At 34.7% G+C, this 17473-nt stretch overlaps 1 protein-coding gene across 4 annotated transcripts in view; it reads right to left on the reverse strand.

The window, feature by feature from the left end:
* Positions 1–17473, reverse strand: part of LOC150107666 (ATP-dependent DNA/RNA helicase DHX36-like) — a 589788-nt gene that overhangs the window by 474838 nt on the left and 97477 nt on the right. For all 4 annotated transcript variants that reach the window (XM_090391452.1, XM_090391454.1, XM_090391451.1 and 1 more), the window contains one exon: positions 16887–16982. In XM_090391452.1, coding sequence (XP_090247578.1) covers positions 16887–16982 — 96 coding nt within the window. The remainder of the gene's footprint in view (positions 1–16886; positions 16983–17473) is intronic.

A 17473-nucleotide genomic window follows, 5' to 3' on the forward strand; every position in this document is an offset into this window, starting at 1 on the left:
TAATTCTCATATTCAGTTTTATTTCTCATTTTATATATGGGTACTATTACAGCTCTACTCCAATCATCAGGAATTCGTTCCTCTGTCCAGGCCTTCTGAACTAGGCAGTGCAGCCAACTTTTATACCACCATACTTCAGCATTTCTGATTGAATATCATCTACTCCTGTTGCCTTTCTACATTTCAAGCCTTTTATAGCTTTTTCTACTTCAAGTATGGATATTTGGCCGCTAGAGGGCTACATGGTGTGTAGTATTTTCAGAGCGCTCCTAAAAGGTAAGTATAATTTTGAGTGAAAATTGGAATATTGGTTACAATCATAACGTAATATTGTCTAATTTTGATAGCTTGTTGTGTATGTGTGATTTTGGTGTGAATCCCGTTTTATTTAATTTAGTATTTTAAAGATACATTTCATAGTATAGCACATAACGGCAATGTGACGTAAGATAATGCCGTCCATAAATACGACGCCTGTGTTCAAAAACTGTAATGTGAAGGAGTTTGTTCAATGCGATGTGTATGGGATGTATGCATTCTCGAATGAGGCTAGAGTTTTGATGGAAAGTGATAGTGGTGGGAGAATGTGCAGAAAGTGTAAGCAAAGTGAGGAATTGAAGTATGAGATAGTTATGGTTGAAGAAAGCCAGAATGTGAGTGAAAATAATGGCTTGATAGGGAATTGTGATGTTGTACAAGATGGCAATGAGAGCAGTGATCAAAGAGAGAGTGAAAGCAACTATACAGAGAGAGAAAATGGTTTAAATGATGAAAAAAATGAGGATTTGTAAGGAGTGAGATCGCTAGCTTGCACACAGTGATACAAAATGTGCAGCGGCAATTAGGGCACCTGCAAAACTTTTTCCAGAGTGCCTCGGCTAACGGAAATAAACAAGTGTTTGAAAGGAAAAATAAGAGTAAGAGTAGGAGAGTTTCTGAAATGAAGGAAAGAGTGTTGTATGGTGACTCGTTATTAAGAGGAGTGATAGATGGGAGTTTAAATAAATCGTACTTACCGGGTGTGAAGTTTAAGGATGTAAGTGAGAGTATTAGAGTGCAAAAACAGAGGGTGAAAGAATTGTTAGTTGTGGCGGGAATGAATTGAAAGGTGATAAATTTTTTATGAGAGAGGACTTGAAAGTATTGTTGAAGGTAGCGAAAGAAAAGAGTAACAGAGTTAGAATGGTGAGTTTGTTGCCTCGGTATGACAGAGAGGAGTTTAGAAGGAGGGCCATTATCGCAAATGACATTATGCACAGGTTATGAAGACGGTGTGGTGGGGAATTCGTGGACGTGTGGAATGAGTTTGACAGGTGAAAGGATTTATACAAGATGGATGGCCTGCATTTGAATGGATTTGGTGTGCAGAGACTGGAAAAAATCTTGCTGAATGAAGTGAAAATGGATGTGCAGAACCAGGGGAAACTAGAACTACCAAGGAGGGGGGGGGGGGGGTTGATATGTGGACATCAGTGAGACAGTTGAGTGTAAGAATGTATATAATGTACCCGAGCTATTCTAAGGACGAGCAATCAGAATGGGATAGTTAGAATAACACATCAAGATACGGGTGGGACAAAGGGACCTCTGTATTTCATGTATACTAATACCAGGAGTATTAGGAACAAGAAGGAAGAATTTTTGGCCTTCATTGACTCTTCCTGGCCACAGGTTATTGGCATTAGTGAAACATGACAGACAGAAGATGATATAGTTAGTGAGATATAATGTGTAGGTTATGGTGTGTTTAGGAGGGACAGTGAGAATAAAATGGAGGGGAGGAGTGTTACTGATGATAGCTGATGAACTGGAGCCAAGAAGAATTGAAGTTGTATCGCAGGATAGTGAAAAGAGCTCATTTGGGGGTATTTGGTGTGAGATTGAGACTGGCAGAACAAAATATACAGTTGGGTGTTGCTATAGACCAGGTGATGGAATAGATGGTGGAAATAATATGCATAAACAAATTTATGAAATGAGTGGACGGAGGGTAATTATTATGGGGGATTTCAACTATGGTAACATTTATTGGAAGAGAAGAGGACACCTGTGAGGTGTCCTCTTGTTTAGTATAGCTTGTTTCCTGTGTATAGTTGTATGCTCCAGAAGATGACCTTGACATAAAGGACAAAACGTCGAATGTAGATTTTAGTTATATTAAACTAAAGTTTTTATTCAAACATGGTAGTTGTCTCCATAATTTTCAAAAATGCATTCGGATCACCGTGTAAGCCTAAAAGAAAGGATTAATAGCTTTTTGTTCTGACAGTGCCAGTACAATGCTAGGGAAGAAGTCTGGAGTGGCTACCAAATTAATGGAAAAATTTCCAAAAATAATTGTTTGCCATTGTTTAAATCATAGGCTTCAGCTAGCACTTGACAATTGAATAAAAATATTGAATTGTCAAGTATTTACTGATATAAAATAAACAAATCATTTTAAAATATTTTCAGATAAAATTTATTCAATTTATCACCAATCAAATAAAAATCAAATAGAACTTGCAGCTATAGCAAAAGAACTTTATATAGAGATTATTAAAATGGGCGAGTTCTTGGGCCGCATGTAGTTTGCGATCTGCTAAAGCAGTATGGCGAGCATAATCCTACTTTGTATCAGCATTTTGCTCAGTCTGCAGTTTATACTGGTATGGCAAAAAGATTAACAAATATAAATTTTTTTAAAGATCTGGCTCTAATGATAGATATTCTCGAAGAATTTTCTGTACTTTCAATCGGCCTTCAATCCCGAAAAACAAATTTAACCAAAGCTCAAACATTAATAAAGCATACAATACGTGCTTTTGAACTTCTTAAAAACAATCACGTAAAGCATGAGCAACAAATTAATGAGTTAATGGAATCTGACAAATATAAAGATATTCCATTTTATAACTACACAAAAATAATGTCACTTCCCAAAGAAAAATTGCTTGACAAAATTATTTATTTTATGAATTTGTGACTTTTACTCAGCAAAGGATAAAGCTATCTTAGAACTATTCGATTTACTAGATGAATCCACATGGTCCTATGAAAAATTAACTTCACCTTGGATGGAAGGTGAAAGAAAATTAGATCAATTAATCGAAGTTTTGAAATATCAGATAAATAAAAATGATTTTCGAGATTTTGTGGATGACAACATAAAGGGAAATGAATCAGTTCCTACAACAATTAAAACAGCTAGAAAAATAATTAACACTATAGCAGTCAGTAGCACAGAAGCAGAAAGAGGGTTTTAGTTTAACGAACGTGATATGTTCAAAACTTAGAAACAGTTTAATAGTTGAACATATTTCTGATTTCATGACGATTAATTTACTGGGCAAAGAATTAAAAGAATGGGACACTACACCTTTCGTAAATTCATGGATAAATAAAATTCACAGATTGACCACAGACACAACAGAAAAAGAGAAAAATTTTAGTGAAAATCAAATGTCTGTTTGGAAATTATTATAAAAATTTTGGAAAAATATTTTCAATAAAAATAAATATTGAATTATTGTTTAGTTTTGTTATTATCACAATTTGTTTCATGAAAGGATTTGAAAACATTCCTATGTATCCACAGACCGACGCGAAATAGTCATTAATTAAATAGCTTTAAATTTTCATTGTAATTTGCCGTTATAGTGTCATTTCTCATGAATATTGCCCTGGTCTATAAGAGGCTTACAGATAAGTATGTGAAAAAACTTAAAAACATGATTGCAAAATATTCTACACCGACTTGTCCCTCTTTCCCCACATTTTTTCTCTGGTCACATCAGCCTTGGTTCTATACTTTGCAGGGCCCTGTGTAAAATAGAATAGCGATGCCCCTCAACTTGCTTTGCCAGTATGTGGCCCCTCTACCTCTGCACCGGCCCTGGGTCACATAAAGCAAGCCGGTTGTTAAAAATTTACCAACACACCACTGATTAGAATGCATTCACTTGGTTGCTGAAGAATACGATGACAAGCAGAGACAAGCAGGTTATTGTTCCTCTGTATCGAGCCTTGATAAGACCCCATCTAGACTACTGTGCTCAGATTTGGTCACCTAGGTTTCTTCTTGATGGGGAGGAGGTGGAGAGGATCCAGAGGCGAGTGACCAAGATGATAGCAGGTCTGTGGAATGAACCGTATGAGAACAGGTTGAGGATTTGTGGGTTGCAAAAATTGGTTGATAGGCGGAGGAGGGGAGATATGATTGAGACATTCAAATTACTGAAGGGTTTCTATAAAATTGATTCAGAAGATATTTTTGAGAACAGGGCTGGTTGTGGGAGGACTAGGGGACATCCATGGAAACTGGGCAAAAGTGTGGTTAGTAAAGGTGTTAGAGCTGGGTTCTTTACTTTTAGAGTAGTGAATGAGTGGAATGCGCTCCCTGAGTCTGTGGTGGATGCTGTGACAGTGAATGAGTTTAAGGCGAGGTATGATAGATACTGTATGAATGTCAAATAGTTGTGATGAATATGATTTGGGGCCTCCCTCGATGAGTCCAATGACTCCCTGGAGTTGCCCGTAATAATAGTAATTCAAGGAATTTAAGTGCTTAGGCTATGAAGACGAAGTTTCATTCTGTAATGTATAAAAAAACATCTGTTGGCAGAAACTCATGTTACTACAAAGTTTTCAAGGCCTTTCTTAAAGTGGAGATGTTTAGGTTTCATGTGACTTCAATTTACACAAAAAAGTGCTATGATATAAACTTGGTCAGAAATTTCCTGGGTAACATACTACTAAACTGGTAGCATGTTATATTCAATGCTATATTAGTATGCTAAATTCAATAAACCATCCATTTACTGAATTCCCAAAAACTTAATACATCCAGTAGCAGAACAGTATCAAAAAAAGACACGAAATGTACAGAATTTGTGTCAATTACTGCTGATGTAGATAAACAAAACTTATTTAAGGAAATCAAAGCCTCCATTAGTGAAACTTCTCGTGGATGCTTATTATTTCAAATGCTTATTATTTAGATATTTCAAATGAAGAGAAAGTCATACATTATAGAAGCATGCATAAAAATTGGAATAAGCATTTTTTTTTACATAATCCCTCACAAACTCAACTGCTTTGATAGATGAGAGAGTAAAATGAACAAGTTCTTGTTATGGAAGACTAGTAGTTAGTTAACAGGCAAGTGGAACAAAAGTAGCATGTAACTTATGTTCTTATGTTCCACTTTTTGCCAAAACTGAAACTGTGGTGTTTATGTGTGTGTGTGTGTGTGTGTGTGTGTGTGTACAAATATACCAAGGCATGTATATTCCTTTTACCAATTCATACTATCAGCAAGTAAATCTTTTTTGTGACCAGTAACTCTAAGTGATATTTCTGGAACTATACACACACATGAGAGCGTGCAAGTATCCCTTGATTAACGCAATTAATTAATCCCTCGATGTTACCGCATATATCAAAATTGCATCATTCAAATATAATAATCAATGGCAAAAATTATAATTCATTCGTCCATGATCAATTACTGTATTAATGATTAGTTTTATATGGTATTCCTTTAGAAAAGATAAAAAAATGAATGCAAAATAAATGTTTAATAAATGCTTGTACCTACATCAGTTACAGCAATTTTTATCAAAAAAATAGTTACCAAGAGTCGTTTGAACAGTTTTAATTTTTTTTCTTATCAGCATAAATTCTACGATAACAAGCAAAATGACTCTCTAGACCTTGGCAAACAAGCATTCTTTCATTAACATCTGGATCCATATCCATTACTTGTTGCTTAAGCGATTCTAAACTGCAAAATATTCCATCCAGCTCTTCGATTGTTATCTCCTTTGGAACCTCATCTTCACATTCCATTTGTTCGTTGTCTTCATATGCACATTGTTGTTCAGTTTCAAGAAGGTCATTGTCACTGAAATCTTTTGAATTTGAATCCAATAATTCTTTAACATCTTCTGCATCAACATATCAAAACAAGGTCTCCAACTGCAACGATTTCTTCAACCACGTTGTTCACAGGATTTTGAAAACCACCTAAGTCATTAACGCATTCTGCAAAAGGTTTTTCCAAACAGCTCTCATGTAGCTAGAAGACACTTGCTCCACGAATCATGAATGTTTTCAATTGCGTGTTTAATGTTAAAATATTTACAAACTTCTTGGAGCCTAATCGCATTTTCTCCCATTGTTGTTTCTACTGCCTTTGAGAATGTCTTCTAAAATAGGCTTTGAAAGTTGCAATGATGCCCATGTCCATGGTTTGTAGCACTGATGACGTTGTGTTGAAGTCGTATTTGATGGAATTTTGGTAAATTTAAAGATGCATTAATCAAAACTCTTGATGCGTATATCAAGAGATTGCAGCAATTAATTTCGCCGCGTTAATCAAATCCCGCATTAAGCAAGGGATACCTGTGTATATATATGTTCATTTGGAGATTTACTCGGTTTGATAACATATTCTATAATATTGAATGACCTGAACCGAGGTTAAAATAAAAATCTGCACAATTAGTTTCATCTAAGACTAGACTTCTTCAGGTGCACAACTGATAAATACCATCCAAAACTGGAAAGGAAACAGCATTTTAAAAAACCAAGCTTAGAGACATAACAAACAAACTGTAGAGATTACAGCTTACAGTTTCAAAAAGAAGAACAAACTCTGGTTATATTGTTTTGCGCATGCATGAGTATGAGATCTTGAGAATGCCAGTATTGAATAGTAGAGTTGTGAGAGTCCAGTAGGCTATAGCTTAGATTGTTGTTAATATGGATGGGGTTGAGTATTATTTCCTTAGATTCTATAAACACCAGGATATCCTGGTGTTTATAAGATTCTCTGTGACTGCAGTAAACCGTACTTCAGACAGACAGAGAAATCGGTAGAACTACATTTAGAAGAACATCAATGAGGCATCAACTGCAGCAGAACTTGTGCCAGTGCCTTGTCCAACCATGTTCTATTTTCAGCTAATTCAAATGAAGAAAATATTCAACATCAGATACTCTGAGATAGAACTGACAATATTCAGTGCAGTTGTGACGAGATAGAGAAAAAAATTATAGAATCTAAGGAAATAATACTTAACCCCATCCATATTAACAACAATCTAAGCTATAGCCTACCAGACTTTCTCACAGCTCTACTATTCAATACTGGCATGCTCAAGATCTCATACACACGCACTCTGACTGAGGCATCTGACCTAATGACCAATTGTCACCTTCACATGGTGTGCCCCATTAGTAGGTATCTACTGGGTACTGAACGAACAAGGATGGGCTGGCAATTTGGGACAGGACCAAATTGCACTTTTATCGGCTTAAACAACAAATGATGGTACAACATGATGAAATTTCATGCCAGCTGGGGCACCATCCAGTGATGTCCATGTGCGACACATGGACATAATTAAAATTACTGAGACAAAGAAGACAAAAAAACAGATGAGACAGTACTAAATAATAAGTATAGGATGCTATTTTCAGGGAATAATGATCAAGGAAAGGAACAAGTAGTGAGAGAATTCAACACCGAACATGAAGATAAACTTTTTGATGGGAAAGCAGTTTCAAGTAGGCAAACTTCAAAATGGGGAAATGGACAATGAACTTATTTGTGCCCATGGTCCCACAGAAGGTTCTTCTAAGGAAGATGTGGAGAAGTTTTTTGAGTCATTGGAACAGCAGCTGACAAAGAAAAATGGAAAAAAGCAGTTCTTGTTGGAAACCTGAACAGCAGAGTAGGAAATGAATCTCACAAGGCATAGGGGCATTTTTGAAAAATTCGGAGAAAAAGGACAAAGCAAATATAATGGTAGGTATTAGCTGGACGACTTCTTCTCAGGACACTGACTAGTCATCACTAATAACGTGTTTCAACATAAAGATGAGCACAAGTTCACATGGAGAGAAGACACAAGAAATAAGAAAACCATGATTGACTGTGTAATTGTTGATAGTGAATTGAAGAGGATTTGAAATCGGAAGTGACCATTACTTAGTACGCAGAATAAAAATGAATATCACATTGAAAAGAACAGTATATAAGAAAGTTTTAAAAAGAATTAAAGTTGAGCAGATTTTACAGGAAAATTGTAGACTCAACTACGCAAACATTATTAAAGAAAATTTGAAGCAGTTTGAAAACAAGAACCAAACCTTGGAGTCTCAGCGACAAACTCTGAAGAAGGCACTGATCAATTCAGCTAGGGAGATAAGTGGTGAAATTTTATGCACGGATAGAACAGTAAGAACACCATGGCAGACAGAAGAAGTTAAAAAAGCAATCCAAGAAAAAAAAAAGAAAGAATAAGAAGTGTTTCTAGCAAATAAGTCAGCAGACACAAAGAACACAGAGAAAAATGTAAGCAAGTGTAAGACGTGTGTAAAAGCAGCTAAACAAAAGTCATGGGAAGACTTTGGTAAAAGTATGGAAAATAAATATCAGTAAGGTTTGGCAAACTATTCTGGAGGCTATTGAAGAAGCTTAGAAATGGAGGAAAGAGTAAGAGGAAAAGGAATCAAAGATAATAAAGATGACATGAAAACTAAAGATAAGAATATCCTAGATGTCTGGAGTAATTACTTTGAAAGACTGTCACTGTTTGTTAAATGAAACAAACAGTGACAGAAAACCGTACTAGAAAATTTTCAAGGGTATTGCAAAGAGGAATAGACATCAATACTTGTGGTAGAAAAAGCAATCAAAAACTTCAAATGTGGAAAGGCAGCTGGAGTAGATGATATTCTACCAGAAATGCTGAAGTATGCAAGTATGAAAGTTCTGGAGTATCTACACTGCATAATTTAGAGAACTGGTAAGATGGTCAAATTCCTAATGATTGGAGTAGAGCTCTCATAGCACCCAACTATAAAAAAAAAAAAGAATAAAACTGAATGTGAGAATTAAGAGGTATTTCTCTGAGTGTTCCAGGTAAGATTAATGCAATGAAAAGAAGGGGGGGGGGGGGGTGCTTAAGGGTCAAAGCTGTATCATGAGAGGAGACCTCCACATAGCCTTTAAAGGAATGCAGAGAACCGACCAGGGGTTCTGGTCCAATGTCCAATCCTTACCTTCTCGTGGTGCACCCTGTTAGGTATCTACCTAGATACTGAATGAACTTATTGACTAAAACCAAAATATAAAATTATGGTATAACATGACAGAAGTTCATGCCATCTGGGATGTTGCCTGGTTAAACAGGGCCCCCATTGTTTTCGCCAGGGAAACAGCGTGAACAGAGGAAAGTCAGTTTTTGGAACAAATCCTGAAACACACCCTAACTCAACATCGTCAGAGTTCGAGATCGGTACTATCGACATAAGAAGAATGAATGGCAAAGAAATGGAGCTACCTGAGTAATTGGATAAGTACCAGATTGACATAATAGATGAGATGGAAACATAAAAAGACAAAATCTGATGAGATTTTTCTGAGAAAATAAATACAAAATGTTATATTCAGGCAATGACAATCAGGGAAAAGAAGGTGCAGCTATAGTATTGAACACAAAATACGAGGCTAATCTTCTTGAATGGCAAGCAATATCATGTAGAGTGATATGGACAAATATAAGAATGGGAAACCGGACAATGAGACTTATTTGTGCCTATGTTCCAAAGAAGGTTCTACTAAGGTAGAAGTGGAGGAATTTTTTGAGGCTTTAGAGAAAGTAACTGACACAATGAAAAATGAAAAGTTGGTCCTTGTTAGGGATCTAAATAGCAGAGTAGGAATTGATTGTCAGACATACAAAAATATTTTGTGAAAATTTGGAGAAAAGACCAAAAGCTAATAATAACAGCAAATACCTGTTGGATTTCTGCTCAGGACATGGACTAGTTATTATCAACACAATGTTTCAACATAAAAATGCAAACAAATTCACATGGAGAGAAGAGGCAAAAAATAAGAAAAGATTCATTGACTATGTTATTGCTGATACTGATGTTTTTTCACTGGCACAGGACACTAGAGTGTACAGAGGAATTGAAATTGAAACTGATCACCATTTAGTCTTCAGCAGGATAAAATTGAACTTACAACTGAAAAGAAGAACATGTAAGAAAGTTTTAAAGCAAATAAAAGTTGAGTAGCTCTCAGGTGTAAACTGTAGACTAAAATACACATACATTATTCAAGAAAAAATGAAAGAGTTTGAGAACAGAAACCAAACCTTGGAGATTCAGTGGCAAATCCTGAAGAAAACATTGATTGATTCAGCCAGAGAAGCATTCTGGTGAGATTGTCTGCAAGGATAGAAAGATCAGGACTCCATGGTTGACATGGGAAGTTGAAGAGGCAGTGAAGGAAAAAAAAAAAAACATATCAAAATTTCCTGGTAAATAAGTCAGCTTGTGCTCTTAGAGAGCACAGAGATAAATGTAAGAAAGCTAAACTAGCCAAACAAAAGTCATAGGAAGACTTGGGTAAGAACATAGAAAATAAATATCAAGAAGGTGCCAAAATACTCTGTTGAAAAATCTCAGAAATGGAGGAAAGAGTACAGTAAAAGGAATTAGAGATGATAAAGTGACATGAAAATAGGAGAAAAAGTTATTCTTGAAGCATGGAGTAATTACTTCAAAAAATTGCTAAACGAAACAATCAGTGACAGCACAGTGGTAGAAACCACTGACCAGGAATGCATATCCATACTTGAAGTAGAAAAAGCCATTAAAAGCCTGAAATGTGGAAAGACAGCTGAAGTAGATGATATTCGACCAAAAATGCTCAAGTATGGAGGTATAAAAGTCTTGCAGTGGCTGCACTGCATAGTTCAGAAGGCCTGGACAGAGGGGCAAATTCCAGATGATTCTAGCAGAGCTCTCATAGTACCCATAAATTAAAAAGGGAAAGAAAACTGAATGTGAGAATTACAGCGATATTTCTCTACTGAGTGTTCCTGGTAAGATATATGCAAGTATACTTGAGAAATGTTGGAGAAGGATTGTAGGGAAGCTTGGTGAAGAACAAGCTGGATTCAGGCAAAATAGAGCTGTCAGGGTCAGATTTTCACTTTACACCAATTAGTTGAGAAGTCGTGGGAATATAAAGATCTGTACAGTGGTATCTCGTTAATCCGAGCTAATAAAAACTGCACTCGTTCAGATTAGCGAAAAGTTTGGATTAGCAAATTTTCCCCCCAAGAGGCAACAATAACTAGCATTTAAGACAAAAATAATCAGATTCTAATGGTACATCAATTTAATTCTGTAAATAAATGAATTAACTGATAGAAAAAATGCTACTGTACTGTAATATAAAACTTAAAAAAATAATACAGTACGCAAGTTAATTTTAGTAAAATATTTAGTTTGTATTTACCTGTATTGTTGAGGATTCTGATTTAATAAAATTGCATAGTTCAGTAATAACTTAATTTGTGTAAAAAATATCACTTTCTTGTACACAACACACAAAAAAAGTTTCACAAAATAACAGAAAGAAGTTTTTTTTTTTAATTTCTTTTTAAAAAAGTTACTGATTTTCTTTTGCTTCTTGGAAGCTAAACTTTTTTCGAATGCTTCTTCTCGGAGCTGCATTAGCAATAAAATTTTGTGGAATGGCGTATCATTCTGCTTAGCCCATTCTATACACATATTAAAACTGTCAACTGCTTCTTCGTGTTTTACTTTTTTTTCTTAGAGTTCTTTATCATCATCATCATCTGCTAATTCATTCTGTAGCGTCATATTTATAATTTAAGCATCTGATTTGATTTCGAATTCACTTTCGGTTCTGCCTGTAATCCATTCCGTACAATCTGTTTGTGAAATTTCAACATCTGGATTTATATTTTTAACCAAATTATGCCCGTTTTGAATATCTGCTTTTTGTCTATCACTCTAGTTATCTTCGTAAATTCTAGAAGGCCACAGTTTTTTTCCGTTTTTTGTATATCACTCTAGTTATCTTCGTAAATTCTAGAAGGCCACAGTTTTTTTCCGTTTTTTGTATATCACTCTAGTTATCTTCGTAAATTCTAGAAGGCCACAGTTTTTTCCATGATGCTCGACAGCGGTGATTCATGCCGACAATACAGTATGTACTGTACAGTATGAAAAAGCAAACGTGAACACACAATAAATCAAAATAGGCCTACAGTGTAACCATACAATCGACAGTATGAAAAAATATATATACTGTACTGTAATAATAATAAAATAAATAATAATAGTTAAAATAATAATTATTAAATCTAAAAATAATAGCACACAAAATAATAATACGTAATAAATAAAACTTTTTTTTTCTTTCAAACCGCAGTTCGGATTACTGGAGGGTTCGGACTAAAGCAGTTCGGATAGCGAGATATTACTGTATTTAAGTTTTTGTGGCTCTAGAAAAGGCATATGACAAGGTGCCAAGAGAAAAGCTATTCAAAATGCTACAGTTATATGGTGTCAATGGAGCATTTTATCAAGCAATATTTAGTCTTTATTTGTGTTGTAAGTCAGCAGTTAGAACTGGAGGAAGTACATTAAGATGGTGATCCTTCAAGATGATCCACGTGAAGGACATCCAAAAAGTGTAACAACACCAAAAATCATTGATCAAGTGCACAATATGATAATGGATGACCAGCGAGTCAAAGTGCATGAAATTGCTGAAAGTAAGCATTTCAAAAGAACATGTAGGATATATTTTGCATGATAATTGTATACGAAAAAGCTCTGCGCAAGATGGGCCGTGCTTGCTCAAAGCAGATCAAAAACGCACTTGCATGAAAATCTCTGAACAGTGCTTGGAGCATTTTAACAAGAACAAAACTGATTTTATGCGTTGATTTATTACTATGGATGAGACTTGGATTCACCATTACACACCAGAATCCAAACAGTAGTCAAAACAGTGGACAGAAGCCAGTTGTTCGACACCAAAGAAGACAAAGTTCGTTTCATCAGCAGGAAAGGTCATGGCATCAGTGTTTTGGGATGCTAAAGGCATTTTGTTTATTAATTATCTTGAAAAGGGTAAAACAATAACTGGAGAATATTATTCCGATCTTTTAATCAGAGTAGACAAAAAAAATTCTTGAGAAAAGACCCAGTTTGCAGAAGAAAAAAAAATCATCTTTCATGAGGACAATGCACTTGCCCACAAAGATGTTTTGGCAATGGGAAAATTAAGGGATCTGCAATATAAATTGTTGGAACATTCACCCTGTTCCTGAGATCTGGCTTCCTCTGACTTCTATCTCTTCCCAAAACTAAAACTCTTCCTCGCTGGTCAGCGTTTTTCTTTGAATCAAGAGGTGATTGCAGCTGTAGAGGGGCATTTTGCAGATCTTACTGAGAACCAACTACAGGAATGGGATAATGGTGCTGGAGCATCGCTGGAATAAATGTATTAGTCTTAAGGCAGATTATGTTGAAAAATAAAATAATTTTGAAGTTATAAATTCGTTTTTTTATTGTTTGGCCGAGAACTTTTCAGACCACCCTCATATATATATATATATATATATATGTTACAGTTAAAGTGATAAATCCGGTTATTATTAATAATTACCAGTTAAAGTGAATAATTAGAATTAATCACTTTAACCGGTTAAAATGAATAATTCCTAGTGGAGTCTGGTAAATGTAATAAAAACATGTTTATAGGTTTTCATTCTCAACAGAAATTATAACAGCTTAGGTTAGGTTTAGGTTAGTTTATAAGGAAAGTACTTCTTTTGCAACAATGAAATCAGAAATCATTATAAACTAACCTGGATGTCACATGTCGAACCAGAGCGTAGTCGTAGTTTGTCGTGAACAGATTAATGGGGATGAAAGATAAACATTGTTGTGGGCCAAGCTTAATGATTGTGGGCGGATAAATGGGGATTACAAATAAAAGTTCTTGTGGGCAGATGAATGGGGATAATAGATAAACGTCGTTGCTGTATCTCTTTCCTCATCAATAGAGAAAACCACTGATCAGTTCCTCTCTGATTTATCTATTATCCCCATTCATCTACCCACAACTTTTATTTGTTATCCCCATTTATTCTGTCCGCAATTATTAAGCTCGACCCACAACAACGTTTATCTTTCATCCCATTAATCTGCCCACAACAAACTACGACTCCACTCTGGTTCGACATGGGACTTCCAGGTTAGTTTAGGTTAGGTTAGTTTATAATGACTTCTGCTTTCATTGAGTGCAAAAGAATAATTTCCTTACTTTTTTCATTATAAACTAACCTAACCAATAAAGGGTAGGTTAATTTAGGTTAGGTTAGTTTATAATGATTTCCAACTGATAAAGGTTAGGTTAGGTTAGTTTATAATGATTTCTGATTTCATTGTGTGCAAAAGAAGTACTTTCCTTACTTTTTTCATTATAAACTAACCTAATCTAACCTAAGCTGTTATAATTTCTACTGAGAATGGAAACCTATATATAAAACATATATTACATTTACTATATTACATATTTATTACATTTACCACACTCCTCTAGGAATTATTCACTTTAACCAGTTAAAGTGATTAATTCTCGTAAATTATTCACTTTAACTGGTAATTATTAATAATAATCGAATTTATCACTTTAACCATAACATGTATATGTATAAAGTTGATAAAGATATAAAAAAAAATTCTTAGCCCATCCATAGTACAAAATGTACTATATTTCTGCAAATAACCATTTGTGGGTGGGAGCAACATAAAAATAAAATAAACCAACAAAACACTTTATGGATTAATTAATTCATAACGCAGCTGTTAGGTGTAAGATTAAAACCAACAGAGATGTAGCTGATATCTACGTCTCTGTAGATATCATTGTAAAATTTACAATTGCCATCAAAGGCAACTGTAAATTTTCACAAAGTTGCAATAGTTCACATTCGTCATAATTCCTCAAATGACATGTGTCTTCTAGAAGATTGAAAAAGCCTTGATATTCTTTCAGTGTTATATCATAAATTTAGTTTAATCCTTTATCCAAGTCCTGAAGATACTTTCAGGCGCAAACTTTGTTTGCTCACACTTGGATAAAGGATTAAACTAAATTTATGATACTCTAACCAAGTGAAAAATAAACTTTCAACATCTTTCTCTAAATCCAGAGTAATTTATTAAAAAAGGGTGGCACACCATTTGGCAACTCCTATAGGTAGAGATGACTTGCGAATGCTTCTGCCTGGTATCTCAGCTTGGGCCTGGCTCCCACTGAAGAGACCTCAATAAAGATCGAAACTAGTCTGGGTAGTGGCCCTTCCCTTAATACATAACATTAGACATATCCGCAAGGAGATGTGTTTTGCATTAAAGGAGATACTGAGACAGGAGTGTTGGTAGCTTGCTACACCTTTGCAACGAGTTGCCCTGGTGTTGTATCACCTTACCCCAGTCCTGAAGATACTTTCAGGCGCAAACTTTGTTTGCTCACACTTGGATAAAGGATTAAACTAAATTTATGATACTCTAACCAAGTGAAAAATAAACTTTCAACATCTTTCAGTGTTGTATATCTTTCTTTTAAAGATGAAGTTGTAATCAACATAAAAATAAAATAAATTCAAAAATTTTAATTTAAAAAAAAACTGATTTTGGAATTTCATTTTGGATCATCACTTAGGCTGATCATGGGATTTGCAGTCAACCTCTCCATTTTCCTAAAATTTTCTACATCAGAGAAGTTCGTGTCAATATTAAGAAACTCTGCAATTTGTTTAGCATCAATAATATATTTCTTGTATACATTATCTCTTCATATTCTTCATTCCCTTTATTGTTTCAAGGGCAAAATTTGTCACATTTATTTTATTTAAAACATTATGCCAAACTTGTATTGAGCTAATAAATTTAAAGTGGATCCTTTGGCTTGTATTCTGAAATCTGTATCTTTATTAATAAAATCAACAGTTTCTAAAAGAGCATTACACACCATTTTTAACTGAGTTTTTAGTACAGGATATAAAATATATGATAGGAAAACTGAGTTGTAGGTTTGAAATTTGTTTGGTAAACATACTTTAAATACACTTCAGTGTTTCTTTGAGGTCCAAAGCTGTAAAGTTCTTGAACGATATAAAAAAAAATTCAGTGGTATTAAAAGATTTTTACTGCATTGCTCATTACCAGGTTTAACAAGTGCACAGCACAAGCAATATAAAATGTCTTAAATAGTCTATTAAAAATGTGTATAACTCTTCATGTCATCTACAGGACAAAATCAGTGAAAGGATAGATTCAGTGAAACTACAATGTTCAAAGGGGAGCAAGTAATCACATGATGCTAAATGTAGCTTTAGTGTGATGAAGGATATTGTAGTTTATGTAGGCTAATGCTAGAAGTATTTGGAATAAGGGAGAGGAGTGTTTGGTATTGATTAGCTCAACTTGGCCAAAGATTATAGGCATTAGTGGGACTTGGTTTATCAAGGAAAATACAGGAATATAATGCCATGGATTTTCAGAGAGGATAGAGGGAAGAGAATTGGAGGAGGAGTTTTGCTAATGACAGAAGAAGAAGAACCAAAGCCACAAAGAGTAGAAGTACATCAGGAGGACAAGGATGCCAAGAGTTTCATTTGAAGCCATCTGGCGTGAGATAGAGGCTAACTATATATGATGCATTGTATGTAATAGTGAGTACCTCCCCCATGATGAGTCTCTGACTCCATGGAGGTCAAATGGTGATGATAATAATAATATAGTTGGTTTCTGCTATTGCCCATTGGGTATAAGGGAGAATATAGATGGTATGTATTGGCAAATTAGCACAATGAGTGCAGGCTGAGTAATAATTATGGGGGATTTTAAGTATGGAAACAGACTGGGAGTAATGGTCACAGGAAAGAAGGAAATGAAATTCATACAGTTGGCAACACACACACACACACACACACACACACCATTAAAATGTTTGACATTTAAACTTAAAATATACCATCTTAATTACTTACAGTGATTGCACTAATTCTTCTTGGTTGTGTGCAAATGATTCTACAGATAGACCCATTATTAGCTTCAATATAATCATCCAAGATAAACTGAGGTACCTAAAATATACAAGAGACAGTAATCTTATACTTGAACATAAGTGGAAAATTACACACTGTTTACATAAATCATGTTTAAAGTCACTGACTGACTAGACTAGAAATATAATTAAATGTAGATTAAAAAAAAATAGCAAAGCTTATTAGGTAATGGAGCTATCCCGTATCTCCAACCAGAGGTTGGAGATACAGGATAGCTCCATTACCTAATAAGAACATGCAAAAAGAGGATGGTGTTTTTAATGAAGTGCAAGTACAATGAATAAACAAGGAAAATGATGAATCAAATGGACTACAGAAAAAAACTAAAAAAGAAAAATATAAAAACTAAAAATTTTGAAAATAAAAATAAAAACTGAAAAATTTTCACACCAAAAGGGAACAAAAATTAGATAAATATCTACAAGACCACAATGTGATAGTAGTGCTGAACATTTTGTAAGAATCATTGTCAGATGATGAACAGCACAAAATGGACTGAGTTGCCTAAT

This window comes from Typopeltis vanoorti, chromosome 4, assembly GCF_054136105.1.
Source record: "Typopeltis vanoorti isolate ZY-2024b chromosome 4, IOZ_Tvanoo_1.0, whole genome shotgun sequence".
Classification (NCBI taxonomy): Eukaryota; Metazoa; Arthropoda; class Arachnida; order Uropygi; family Thelyphonidae; genus Typopeltis; species Typopeltis vanoorti.